Source organism: Fusarium sambucinum, chromosome III (assembly GCF_050947815.1).
Source record: "Fusarium sambucinum isolate potato_lamoka chromosome III, whole genome shotgun sequence".
NCBI classification, from domain to species: Eukaryota; Fungi; Ascomycota; class Sordariomycetes; order Hypocreales; family Nectriaceae; genus Fusarium; species Fusarium sambucinum.
In genome coordinates, this window is record NC_139292.1 from 4290889 (window position 1) to 4305075 (window position 14187).

General features: G+C 48.9%; 4 protein-coding genes across 4 annotated transcripts; 3 read left to right on the forward strand and 1 right to left on the reverse strand.

The window, feature by feature from the left end:
• Positions 1–1071: 1071 nt before the first annotated feature.
• FSST1_011619 (E2 ubiquitin-conjugating protein UBC7) lies at positions 1072–1624 on the forward strand (the record flags this gene model as incomplete). Its single annotated transcript, XM_083234769.1, has 2 exons — positions 1072–1318; positions 1371–1624. 2 exons carry the CDS (start codon positions 1072–1074, stop codon positions 1622–1624), a joined length of 501 nt encoding a protein of 166 aa, XP_083081315.1.
• Positions 1625–1822: 198 nt separating this feature from the next.
• Positions 1823–4579, reverse strand: FSST1_011620 (auxilin-like protein SWA2; the record flags this gene model as incomplete). The annotated part of the gene is made up of 2 exons (XM_083234770.1): positions 1823–1924; positions 1973–4579. The coding sequence occupies 2 exons, from the start codon at positions 4577–4579 to the stop codon at positions 1823–1825; spliced, it is 2709 nt and encodes a 902-aa protein (XP_083081316.1).
• A 4176-nt stretch (positions 4580–8755) lies between these two features.
• Positions 8756–10597, forward strand: FSST1_011621 (DUF1996 domain-containing protein; the record flags this gene model as incomplete). The annotated part of the gene is made up of 4 exons (XM_083234771.1): positions 8756–8918; positions 8989–9148; positions 9209–9708; positions 9759–10597. The coding sequence occupies 4 exons, from the start codon at positions 8756–8758 to the stop codon at positions 10595–10597; spliced, it is 1662 nt and encodes a 553-aa protein (XP_083081317.1).
• A 770-nt stretch (positions 10598–11367) lies between these two features.
• On the forward strand, positions 11368–13995 carry FSST1_011622 (uncharacterized protein; the record flags this gene model as incomplete). The annotated part of the gene is made up of 1 exon (XM_083234772.1): positions 11368–13995. One exon carries the CDS (start codon positions 11368–11370, stop codon positions 13993–13995), a length of 2628 nt encoding a protein of 875 aa, XP_083081318.1.
• Between the last annotated feature and the right edge of the window lie 192 nt (positions 13996–14187).

Consider the following 14187-nt stretch of genomic DNA (forward strand, 5'->3'; position numbering starts at 1 on the left):
TCGTAATTTGCGTCAGTCTGTAACGTAGTTTCCAAATGGACTGTCTGAGATATCTGTAGCTTGTTTAAAAATAACAACAATGAGTCGCTTTTTATAGTTACATGATGGTCGAGTTGTCAGTTCAGAAACAACAGAACCCCTTGGGAAGAGGAAACAGGATCTCCAATACAAACTATGATCCTTCGTAGCGTCACATAAACAGTTGTGTAATAGTCACATTGGCCAGTAGGTTAAAAGAGAAGATATTAGCTGGTGTTCGAATGGAATTCGTCAGCGCTTGAGTTGTTGACTTATACGAAAGCAACTGAAAGTGGATGGATCATCGATCAGACTGCACAAAGAGTCATGTTGGCGTAAATCTGTGCAACTATACAAAGCCAAATAAGCACAAGCTCTTCAACAATCGCATCCGGTGTGGTGTATCGGTTAGCATACCGCGTTTTCATCTTGAGAAATCCGCGGCGAGCGGGGTTCGATTCCCCGCACCGGAGATACCATCAAGAAGCTTTCATAAGCTGTCGTTGTTTTTGTTTTGTCTTTTTTTTTTTTCAATTATGAGGAAAAAGTCAGTTATTATTAGCAACTACGTATACTATGTCAGTTCACATGTCCTGCTGTTACAACCCGAGAAGGCATGTAACCTTGTCGTTGATAATACCGACTGTTAGGATCTAATGAAAGTGGCCAGCCTCTCTTATGAGGTAAAATAAATATCTCTCTTACCCCTTCTCTTTTAGAGTCATAGCTATTAAAGACTAATATACAGTATCGCCACCAATAATCAGACATACTTCTTTTTAATGATCAGGCTTAAAAACTGGAAACTACTCTGCTATTGATATTCCTAAAAGGGCAAGAAGCCTCCGGCACAAAAGCATGGGGCAGCCCGGAATCCCGGGGTCCCCCCCACCCGTCCTTCCCAGCTTCCCTCCACCTTGTCCGAAACGTCAACACCCAACACTGAGCTTGGAGCTTAAACATCATCAATACATTTCTGCACTGCCAACGAAGCCTACAAACAACTTACGAAAATCGCGGCATCTTCTCACACCATTTCTTCCTTACTCTATCATGGCGCAGTCCACCGCCCACCGCCGCCTTCTCCAAGAGTACCGCGCTCTCACCAATAATCCACCAGAGGGCATCACCGCAGGCCCCATCTCAGAAGATGATCTTCTTCACTGGGAATGCCTCATCCAAGGCCCCGAGGGCACTCCCTTTGAAGGCGGAGTCTTCCCTGCTGAGCTCAAGTTCCCCAAGGACTATCCTCTTGCCCCGCCATCTATGCGCTTCCTTGCCGATGTGTGGCACCCAAATGGTCCGTTGGCTCTACTACTCTTCTCACGCAACGCTTACTGACTTCTTGATAGTGTACCCTAGTGGTCTGGTCTGCATTTCCATCCTACATCCCCCCGGCGACGATCCCAACCACTACGAGCACGCTTCGGAGCGATGGTCACCTATTCAATCTGTTGAGAAGATCCTCATCTCTGTCATGAGCATGCTTGCCGAGCCCAACGACGAATCCCCCGCAAATGTCGAGGCCGCTAAAATGTGGCGAGAGCGCCGCACGGAATACGAGAATAAGGTCCGAGAGGGCGTCAGGAGAATGCTAGGTCTATAAGATGCCCACCGTTACAGGGCAAAAGTAAACAACTCAAAGTGGCAAGGGAGTATCAGCGCACATCATTTTAGCATCGTTATGGCATAGCATGGTGTTCGGCAGCGGTATGGCCGCCTAAATAAACTGTTCATATACTCATCCCATGGAGAAACGCTTCTATCGTGAACGCTCTACAAACTCCATCTCATGCATAATCTCTCATAGCCCGTTATCCGCCTTGAACTTATCCCAGCTCTCGTTGAGAGTGCTAAACACCAGTCCCGCAATTAACCTCACCTCAGTGCTTGCGTCTTGAGGAAGCTGTCAAATATTAGCATAGATCATTACAAAATTGATATAGGGGCTTACCTTGTCAGGATGGGTCTTTGCAATCGCCTTCATGTAAGAAATCTTGACCTTGTTGGCCATGACCAGCTCATGCAAGCCAACCTTCTTCCATCCACTGTTCTCCCACAACACGCTGTCGAGACTGGCGATGAGAGCACGTATATTGTCTCGCTTTCCATCGCGCCAGGCAGCTACCTTGGCATCAACCTTTTCTGAAAGAACAAACTTCTCGTCGTCCTCCTTGGCTGCAGCCTGGTTTGCCTCACGAAGGCGAGTAACAGCTTCAGAGCTCTTTTGAGATGCAAGGCTAGCTGTAGCCGTAGGTCTTGGTCGAGGCTTGGCAGCTGCCGGCTTGGGTGTGGGTTTAGGCTTGGGCGCCAAAGTGTTTTGGCATCGCTGTCGACCCTTGATAGCATTCGATCCGCCAACACCGCTCTCGACACACAATTGCCAGACCGCGCTGGCGTCGGCCCACTTCTCCATCTGCTCGAGGGCCTCAGCTTTCCTGCTCAACGCCTTACCATAGAGGTCTTTCAAGTCTCGGTTCTCGTCAGCGCCACTCTCATTCTTGACAGCCACCACTTCTCCTTGGCCATTACCAGGTCCGATAAGTTTGAGCGCCGTATCAGCATCCTCGACAGCCTGTTTTGGTTCTCCGGTCTTCAACGCAGTCAAGGCGCGATTGCACAGAAGGAGGATGGCGAGAGGGTGTGTTGGTAGAACAGCCGATAGTGAAGACGAATACGATGAGTGAGCAGATGCATAGTCACCTCGCTTAAAGTGAGCTGTGCCTTGGAGTCGGTGCTGTGTTGACGTTTGCAACGCAACAGGGCTGATGGAGGGTATCTCTCGAGCTGGTCGTGGCGTAGGTCTTGGGGCAGGAGGGGAAGGTCGCTTGGCCTGTGTCGTTGGTCGAGGGGATGGCTGGGCTGATCTTGTAGGTAGAGGCTGGGTTGCTTTGAATTCCTGTGAGTTGAAGAACAGGTCTGGCTCCGGTTCAGCTGGCTTTGGTGTTGGCACTGGTGAAGGGGCTTGTGAGGGTGTCTTGTTCCGTCTGTTAGGACTTCTATAAGTCGAAAGGCTATCATCATCTGCGGCCAGGCGATTAAGTCGAGACTTCGAATCAAAAGCCGATGTCGGAGGTGGTGCTTGTTGTTGCCATCGAGGAGCAGGGCTCGAACGGCTGCCGACAGAATGAGCAGGTGATTGCCCCCTTGATGGCTGAGGAGTCTCCCGCTGCTCGGTAGGTCGACTATTAGTGCGGCGAGGTTGAGGGCGACCACCGGCTTCAAGCATCATGGCTTCGTCTGTAGCATCTGCGCGAGCCTTTCCTTGCGACTTTGAGGATTGCTGCTGTTGCGCTTCTCGCATCCACTTAGGTTGGTTTGGATCGCCGCCTTCTTGCTGTAAATCAGCAACAGCTTGCTGCATCTTCTTCTGTCCCGTCTTCCAAAGTGAGTTGGCAGTCTTGAACAGACTGTTGCCCATAGCAGCCGCTGTCTTGGCCAGGTCCTGTTCTCCAGCCGCTGGCGACCTGCTATCACTTCTAGGGGGTCGGCTTCCTGGCCTACTAGAGCTGGCCGAAGAGGTCTTTCCTTGCGCCTGTTCCTTTGATTTTCGGTGCGCTTCATCTAAAAGCCAGTTGACTGCGGCTTGTGCGTTATAGCCATCACCACTTTCAACCAGGGCACGTCGGGCATCATCTGCAGAGAATCCGTAGTCCACAAGCTGGGCCACCGCTCTGTCAAAGGGATCCTTATTGACTCTGGGTTTTCGCTCAGCAAACTGCTCTCGTGCTGGCGGAGCCTCGTCATCGGATGAGCTTGAATCTTCATCCTCGATGGGCTTTCCAGGTTCGGCGCGAGGTCGACTTGCTTCCTGCATGCGTCGCACTTCGTCAACAGGGCGGCCAAGATCGCCCAGGAAGTCGTCATCATCAGCCTGCTGGGTAGGCACCGCAGGAGCAGCAGCGGGCTTCAACTCTTTTAACCCGAATGGATCGTCGTCTTCGACTCTAAATCCACCTCCATTTGAGCCACCCCCACTAGTCTTCCACGCGTTCGGATCGTTCAAGTTGATCGGCGGCGCAGATGGAGCTGCGTTTGCTGGGGTCGATCGATGCGATTCGGGGGGTGGGTAGTGGCTCGCATTGTCAACCTTGGTGTCCTTGTTAAAGGCAGCAAAGAGGTCGTCGTCGTCGGACTTTGTTGTGTTCGATACAGGTGGTGGTTGTAATGCAGGACTTGTCGATGCGCCTCTGCTTCCAAGCGCGTCCCAAAATTGACCATTACCAAACTGGGCCTCCTGTTGCTTCCTCCTCTCCTCCTCTTTCTGGCGCTTCTCAGCTTCGAGTTGCGCCTGTCGCTCAGCCAAAGTTAGGTTCTGTTTCGCCTTTGCCGGTCCAAAATTCATCAAATTGCTAAAACTGTCCTGCGATGGCTTCGCTGATGCAGGTGCTGCCTTGGAAGCCAAGGAACCAGAACCCTGTGTGGACAGAGGCGTGTTGCGTCCAGAACCCAAAGGAGAGGGTGTTGGTCGCATTGAAGCAAAGGATGGGTTCATTATAGGCGGCTTCGGCTGGCCGCCAGTTGGCTTTGAAGACCAATCGAGGCCTGAGAGGTCGTCCATCGTGAAGAGAGCTGGTATGTTATTGTAGATAGTCAACCATAGTATGATAAGGTGAGTTGTGAGTTGTCTGCCATCGCAAGTGTGAGCTACTACCCCATCAGGGGCCGCATTCGGGTGTGGGGTTGTGGCTGTGTAATGCTAGGTAAATTTGGTACTTTAGAGGCCTGTGGCTCTTCTATCACATGATTATAACATATGTTCAACTTCGAATCATGTCTGCATACTCTAGGTATTCATGAATTGGACCTGTTTGAATTTACATAGAAATTGTAGGCAATTAAGTTCCTATGTGGGTTGATGAAGTAGTACTGGCACTCGATAAAGGGGATAAGACATGGTGGAAAGACGACCCCATGTTGTACACATATCAGCCATGTCTGTCATCGAAGACATCAGCGTTAGCTCCATGAGTTCAAATTGCTATTGCTGCCACCTCTGAGCTTTTTATATACGAGATTAAACGACTCTTCTAAAGCGATATTAACAACATGGCTTAGTAATTTCGGTTCTGGTTCTTTTACAGAGTACAGGGTACCTAGGCAGCAGACAAATTTTATAACCTTGCATCATATTTACGTTCTTCTGACTGGTTAAAACAATAGTATCGTTCTTAGAGCACGAAAAAGATGAGCTTACCAACTAAATTTCCTGGTTTACTTCTGACTCTTTGTAGTCACAAGTCAGGTCCTTAGATCACGTTGAATAGGATGTGATGTCCTGAGCAATGACTTACATCCTGCCTGTGAGCATACCCTATACTCATTTGAAACTGCGCACAGATTTCTTCACCTTAGTAGACATAGAAACAAATAACGTGGACTTCCGTGTTTGTATCCATCCTGATTACTCCACTCCAATATCAGATGAGTGAGCGTGCGCCTGGCGTTTGACTTGTACACAAATCGGCCATTATTATTTTTGAGAAAAGTGTATCACTGGAAAAAGATGTCACTAACTGCATCGGCTTTTGATTGTGTCTCAATGTTTCGTGATGAAACGGATCGCGTGCTCTTCAAACATATAAACGCTGTGCCTATACTCTGTAGGGTACTCATGATCCAATTTTTAAATTGGAGTGTCACCGGTATTATAGCAGTAATTACAGAGTAATACAGAGTATAGAAGCAAACAATAAGGTCCGAGACACCAGTCTGGATCAGGTTCGGACCGCCGTTTAGTTTTGTCGCATGTGCGGTTTGTGGGAGAAACGGGCCATTATGACAAGCTTCAGTCTTAACTTGAAAAGACAAGATAAAGAATTCGATACAACGTTATCAACGTCATCGTAATGTTAGACAGATATTGGTTGCGTCAGTCAGCACTTAGTTCATGGCAAGGGAGATTATTGAGAGTTGGATCTGCACTGGAGCGTGGAGAAACATGAACTCTCAGGGTTTCAACAGCAATGATCGAAATCTCCCATTTTGTATACGGAAGTAAAGAAGCCAAGAGTATCGCTTTGGAACAAGAGAAACCTTGTTTACTTACTTAGTTCTTAACTGTTTGATATAGAGCTCTTTTTACGTGCCTATACTGTTTAAGTCATCAACGCCACTGAACTTTGATAGGGGGGATCCAAGTGACAGTGAGGGACAAACGATTTCTGATTGGACCAGAATCGAAGTGAAACCCGTTTCAGGCATCCCGCTTTTGGCAACCCCTGAATTATTGGATCTCATGATTAATCGGTTTATGCGTTGTAAATAAACGTCTGGGGATAATCAAGTTGAAACCTTTCCGGAAACACTTTAACGAAACAGAAAGATGAAGATGTGCAGCCGGTTCCTGACGATCATGTCGACCGCTAGTGAAGAAAAGTCATGAGGTTTCGTTCAATACCCCTTTGAAAAAGGTCACAAACAGCGCCCCTTTGTCTATCCCTTTGTGTTGTGTCTAAGGAGGCTTGGCCCGACCCTTGCTCAACACAAGACACCAGAAAAGACCAGCCACTCAGACATGGGGCCTTGAAAGGCAGGTCAAAGAAAAATGCGTCATTGCCCAGCCGCACAGACATTGAGAATGCCCATTTATCTACTAACAATCCCTAGCCTTCTGTTTATAGTGTAGCTGTGGTAGAATGCCATACAAAGGAGATTTGGGACCATGTCAAGTTATGCAAAGCCGGGCTGGTGGAGTTTGCGCGACTATGAAAGGCGCAGGAATCCAATCATTGTTTGACTGCATGTCAACCAATTTCATAACTAATAGTGCAGATCTGTAGATGCCAATCTGGAGAACTGGGTTTCCGAAAGTGATTGACAGGAGAAATGATGGAAGCCCAGACCTTCTGGCGCCGTTTGCAAGGCGCATACGAATGTTGATTCGGTAGTCCACAAGCCAGCATCGTCCAGGATGACATTGAAGATCTTTATTCAACTCAACTCTCTCGACAAAAAGCTATGTGCCTGGTACCTGCATACAGCACGTTCCTTGTCCCACAGCCAAGGTATTCGCAACACACTAGTCGCCCCTACAGGCGCCTGGAGTCTTCCATGTCATCCAATGGAACTCGGAATATTCTGGGTTCCTGGCTCAGTATCACCACTTTAACACCCCTGAGGGTTGGAGCTTGACCCTTGGAACCGATGCAATTTTGGCTGCGACATAGCAAAACGTTCCCCTCTTGGAGAGTAATTGGTCCGGACCACGTTCGACTGCCAAGATGAACTGCCCCAGTAGGCCAGGTCAGTACGAGGATTGGTCTCTGCTTTTTTGTCTGTCAATGCGAGCCTAACACGATCTACTAGTGGCATGGACATCCCGATGACCCTTTCTGTTCATTCCCTATTCTCCATCTTTTCCACATCTCGTCTGTCTATCATCATTCCTTTTCGATTGCTTTTATTGCTGATTGATCCATTCTTTTCTGAAGTTCGGGCTGGCTCTGCTTCACCTTCATTTTTCTCGCCTTCTATAACTATTCGTACCTTGTTTTGACGTACTAGTTCTGCTGTACTTACACTCATTATTGACAAAACCACCAACAAAGTTCCTTGCGAACCCGCCCGTTCGACATTCTTTCATTCTATCATTCAAACCTGCTATTTTGTTTTCTATTTTAAAGGCCGTCGAACTCGATAACCCGAAACCTCACGATCCAAGAGGCTTGCGACCGTTGATCGTCGATATAGACTCCAACGGTTTCCGGAACTTTATCAACGAGGCTTGCCAACCGCGTTGCATCGAAAACGGCTTTTCATCTAAATTGTCAACCTCATTTATCGCCACTACCGAGACTCGATCTGGTTCAGTTAAATTGAATTTCTGTCAGGAAACTTCCCGAAGCGTCAACCACTTAACACGCTGAGACACATCGACCGACTGTACGGTTGTTGGGCGCTCGGTAAACCGGAAGCGGCACTATTGGACAAGGCATTCTTCCTTTTTCTCACTTCTAAAAGGTCCCCTTTTATTTAAAAAAGACCCGTGGCTTAATCCGGAATCGTGCCAGTGACGCTCGACGTTGGAAGATCTAAACCACGCGTTGGAATCCAAGGGTCTCAGATTCTTAGCGGGGTTGGCCAGAGTGTGCGACTGTCAACGAGCAATAAAGGCATCCCCAGCCATTGCAGCTTTTGGTTTCAATATTTTCTCTCTGATCCCTTCTTCGTTTCTTTTTTCGGATCAATTATCGATCGAAAAGGTTTCAAGGGTTACAGAAACTCAATCCTTGACTTGATTGAAAGTCTACTACTATTACGACGGTAAGTTTAATAGTATGTCTACTTACACTTGCACACTTATACCCTGCCATCACTTGGATGGAACTCGACGACCACCATCTGAACTTGAGACTTGGGTTTCTGAAGCGAACAAAAATCTTTCTGCAACTCAATCTTCTATCAAACGATGAGTTTCCGGAAATACAATTCCTCAATTTCATGTGTTGGCAACCGTCATGTCCAGCAGCTACCCGTCGCCAACTGGCTAAGCCCCTCCTTCCGTCTGATGCGTCAACCACCCACTTACTCCTTCTGCTTGTGAATAACAAACACTGGCACCTTCCTTGGAAATTCCTTCCCTCGATACAGACTTCTCCTTATTCGATCAAATTCTTTTAGCATCATTGTTGCATTTGGGTTCTAACATCGTACAGATCGCCTTGTCGCATCGTCCACTCCTTTAAATTAACGCCTTCCCAAGGTCGAATTCCAAGCCTGAATAGGCAAAAGCATCATGATGCTCAAATCTCTCATCACAGTTTCCGCGGGCCTCGTCGGAAGCGCTCATGCCTTCTGGCGCATGGAGTGCCCTGGCCGTGTTGGACTTGCACGTCTCGATCCTATCATCGACCCTGGCACAGTTTCGAAGCATGTCCATTCAATTCATGGTTCATCTGGTGAGTTTTACTGCCTTGATAACACCAGGAAATTAAATACATTACCATGGCATATCTAACAACTGCATAGGATTCGCCGATACTGTTACTACTGAACAGCTCCTTGATGCTGATTGTACTTCATGCCGAGTGTCACAGGACAAGTCTTCTTACTGGCATCCTGCGCTATACTTCGAAGATTCCGATACTGGAAAGTTCGAACTTGTTCCTCAAGTAGGCGGTATGCTTGCGTAAGTGTAACCCTGCTGGAAGTTTTCGTGTTGTACTCAGTCGAAGCTGACACCATCAAGATACTATCTCCTTTTTGGAGACAATATCACCGCTTTCCCACCCGACTTTAGAATGCTGTCTGGCTCAAACGAACGACGAACATACTCATTTGGCGATCCAAGCAAACCGGATCCTGAGAAGTCATCGTGGCAGGCTCTTGGCCAGACTTCGCAAAGTGATTTGGCCGAGCGTGCCCTTGGATTCAACTGCCTTAACTACGACAAGACCCCCGAAGGCACTCTGTACCGCCACTATATGCCCGACAAGAACTACCTCGATGCGAACTGTAAGGATGGAATCCGTCTCGAGCTCATGTTCCCGTCTTGCTGGAAGGGTGGCGATGCTGTCGACAGTGAAAACCACAAGGACCATGTCGCATTCCCTGATCTTGTCATGACTGGCACATGCCCTAAGGATTACCCTGTTCGACTACCTAGCCTCATGTATGAGGTGATCTGGAACACCGCCGCTTTCACCGACCGAAACGGCCGATTTGTCTTTGCCAATGGCGACACTACTGGTATGTGAAAGCCCATGTTTCACAGTAGTACCATACTGACCCATTCACAGGTTACGGATACCACGGAGATTTTGTCATGGGTTGGGAGGAAGACTTCCTTCAGGAGGCTGTCAATACCTGTACCAGTGAAACTGGAAGGATTGAGGATTGCCCTCTCTTCAACGTTGTCAGTGAAGAGAAGGCCAAGACCTGTGAAATGAAGATCCCTAGCATTTTGGAAAACGAAGACTGCAAGGGCCCCCTAAAGGCACTCCCTGGCAGCAACGGACACTCTTCTGGCGCGAAGCCTGATCCTTCCGGTCTCAACCCTGCACCCACTCTGACATACGCTCCTGGTGAAAGGCCAGAGAACTCTGCTTCGCCTCTGCCAGGTCAGATCTTCAAGGTGTCGTCGGCTTATGAAGCCCCTGCTCCTGGACCCAGCTCCGTCAACACAGAGAAACCTTCCCCCATCTTCTCCGAGATCTCTATTCCCTCTGCCCCTGCCCTCCTACCGATACCCACCATTGAGGCTGTTGCAGACGTTGGTGTGGTTGCCATCGAAGCTACCACATCTGTGGAGGCTCAGGCTCCTACGACCACTCCTGCGCCTGAGCTCCTGCCAGTTACGGACACCAAGAGCTTTTATAGCACACAGTATATCACCAACGGTAACCTCGTAAGCAAGATTCTCTGGGAAGAGGAAGTGGTTTATGTGACCGACGTCCAAGAGGAGGTAGTTGTTGTCACCGTCACATCAACTGCCATTGCTACACCTTCAGTAGGACCGGTCCCAGCGGCGGCTCCTCCAGTTGCTGCACCCCCAGCTGCAGCTCCTCCAGCAGCGGCTCCGGCAAGACGAAGACGTCGTGGTGCTCATCTGCACGGCCATAGACGCCCTCATTTTTAGTCATCTGGAGTAGGAGGTTAAGGAGTTGTACAAGATAAATGACAAAAAAAAAATTTCGTTCTATTGTCTGGCTGGTTCCAGGTGTTCGCATGGTATGCATTGTTGGAAGAGGAGCATTTGGGTGCAAGGGTTTTTTACTTCGTAAGGGGACGATGATCACACAAGACTTTGGGCACATGTGAGCTTAAGGAGAAACTACCTGATACAAATAAAGGAATGACGAATGACCATAAATGAGTAACACCGTCTGTGCCGGAGAGCAAGTCTCCCTAGTGATTGCGCATTTCCCATAGTCTCAGTTACAAGATGAAGGTTGGTTTCAAGCCAAGACGACGTATGGATCAACTATACAAGTAGGAGATACTCGTGTCCATCTATCGGATAATAACTGATTGAAACGGGGTTGATGGCGAGTTTCTCGTATCTCCTCAAGCCAGATCATTGAAGCTGATATATCAAAACTGTGAAGCTGGTCTCTTGGTTTGGAGTGGTTGGAATGGGTAACGCCCAGCAACACATTCCTTGCGATATTGAACTGAGACTCTTGAAATAAGCTCAGCACAATTATCAAGTATGAACTCATTAATTAAGATGAAAGTGGGCGTAATCCGAATGAAGGGTCTTATTTCCTTCATTCGGTCTCTACCATATCTCACGCTGTCTGTCCTCTTGAAGCCTCGTGGATTAAAATTCTTCACTCTCGAAACTTTACAGAACACTGCTGTTAGCTGAAGATATTTTGATACTCAGCTACGGCAGTGTAAGCAATCATGGAATCTTCAACTCTCTTACACAGAGAAGTGCGCGGTGCAGGCGGACTTGGTCTGGGATGGATCCTCGCCTTTTCTATCGGCGGCGCAATCCTCCTTTTTGCTGCCATCGGGTTCCTTCTTACCTGGCGTATCAAGGCTCGAGAGCAAACTGACGTGACTACGGTATATCAAGTATCCGAGAGTGTCGAGGATCACCGGCGATCCATCTTCAGCAAGCGCCTCGTCAAGCGAAAGTACAATGGTTCGAGATCTCTTAGCCGTCTATCCCTCTCACTACCGCCAGTGCTACCACCTCTTCCGACATATAACAGCTTTACCTTCTTCGGCGGAAACAACAAACGAGGCCGATCGAGTAGTTGGATAGAGGAGGACAAGTTTCATGGACCGAGAGTTAGCAGAAGTCGCAGAGATAGTCTGCTTAGCAGAGATGGATGGCTTGGAAGAGCACCAACCATTCCGACTCTTATGACAGATGATGATTTGGAAAAGGCACAAGAAGCGCAGGAGATGGAAGAAGGTATCCATGTGCAAAAGAGACACAGCATCGAGACTCTGAAGCCGAGCAAGACAGCACCAGATTTGCCTCTTCAGGAGGAATACATACAGATCAGTCCAGTGCGAGCTCCGTCAAGAGCCCGCGTGAGAGCATCGGTGACGGATACCGATCTCCGAGACATTCTTCGGAGCACAGAACTACGACTTAAGGATGGGACGAGCCGATCACCCAGCAAGAACTCCCGGAGCTCACCGACAAAACGGTCACCACAAAAGATCTCGTCACTGAGAAGCACACCTCGCAAGAACTCACCTACAAAGACTCCTCATAGCCACAGGACTGCATCGTCTCTCGACTCCACCAACACAACTGGAACAGTACGCATCTGTCGAGTACCGCCAAGTCCGAGTAAAAGAGCTACCACCCACACAATACCAATGGATGCGCAGAGTCGACAGGTTTCTGTTAGCTCCATTGGTAGTGCCGCCAACAGCTTATTAGCAGAGGCAGCGCAAGAGCTCGTTCTTCCAGGAGGACTCTCGAGTCCAAGCCGCTTCAGGGGACGTCAGTGGGAACCTCAAGAGAACGCATTTGCTCCAAACAATGATTCCCCGAAAGAAATTGTGAAGGATGATAGCCCTGATAGACGGGCCTCGCAAGAGAGTGAAGTATCTAGTTCCCTATCAACACTATACAGCGCCAACGAGTCCGAAGAGAAGGATCAGCGTGACCCGTTCATAGAGAGGAAAGCTCCAGGAGGGCTCAGCTCGGACAGTAGAGGGTCACTGTTTGGACCGCGGGTGTCGCACAGAAGGGGCAGGAATCTGAGCATCTCAATCCCAGGTGGGCAAACCATATTCAATACTCAGAGTCGCGGACAAGGACAAGGACAACTTCGACCTTCATTTGTGAGCACACAAGCTGTCGGTGGGCCTCCAATTTCCTCATACCTACAACCACCACCGGAACGATTCCAGCGCAGCGATAGCTTCCACGCCCGTGATCAAGAGGGCATAGCTCTGGCGTTCCCAGCTAGCAACTCATTTACCAGCATTCTCACACCTTCTGTGACCACCGAGGGAGACAGCACTTTGTCTTTTGGTAACAGAATGAGTGAGAGCCCCAAGCCTGAAGTCCCTGAGCGTGTAAGACCAGTGTTGCAGGAGAACAGACACAGCGTGGCAACAGTGCCGAGCCCATCGACCATGAACTCATCACCCTTTGATGAAAAAGATATGCTGTCGCTATTGATGGGAACAGGCCCGAAAAGATCTCTCCCTGAACCGCCGAGGCACATTGCCCAGGTTGATCACATCATGATGCCCAAACCGGTCTCGCCGATGCCCAGACAGGAGTTCTCGCAGCACTTGCGACAGATGTCTTCGACGGCGAACACTATATACCGCGACGAGTTACCCTTGGATGATCCCAGTGCCATATCTACAGGATCGCCACTTCGTCGCTCAACCTCGCGTTCAAAGAAGGACATGCCGACTCTTCCCCCTCCGCCAAATGTATCAAGTATGGGATCACTCGGCAACTCCATAATGGAACTCAGAAGGATGAACAGCATGGTTAGTTCGTACAGCGGCCAATCGCTAGGGTCATCCACCAACGAACCCGACTCGCCAACGCTGCCCGTGTTGAACTTGACAAGCAGCTTCTCGAGAAGGCACACAAGTCCCGCTACACCTAGGGGAAGCACATCAGGTCGCCAGAACTATCTCAACCTCGGAAGTCCTAACAAGAACTCTTCAGGATCAGTTGCGACGCCCATGCCTATCCGTCCACTCCCGGCCAGCCGCAGTGCTCGTTCCAACTTGGGTGTCGAGATTCGAGAAGATGACATCGAAGACGGAAAAGAGAATCAGGAACCGACGCCTGTGTCGAGTGGACTTCGAGAGACGCGCAGGAATGTGAATGTGAATATGGGACGAGATAGTCGGGATTTGAGCCGAGGGTCAAGCAAATCCAAGCTTGGAACTGTGAGCGAGCTGATCGCTGACAATAAGCGGGAAAGCAAACGCAAGAGCGTTGAGTCAGTGGGATTGTACGACAAAGATGGATTTCTTAATAGCTCGCCTGATGCATCAGGGCGAGAGACAAAGGGGCGATGCCTACGCATGTAGATGGCAGCCTTCTTTGCCCCTTTTTTATTTTGTTTGGTTTTTTTTGTCGGATCGGTTCAGGCCTTGTAAGATCAGTAAGTCAATGATTTTATTTGGTTTCCCGAATTTGAACGAAGGGCTTTTTCGGGGTTAGATTGGATTTGAATGGAATATCTTGGATTAGTTGATATTAGGTACCTAGCTTAGTCCAGA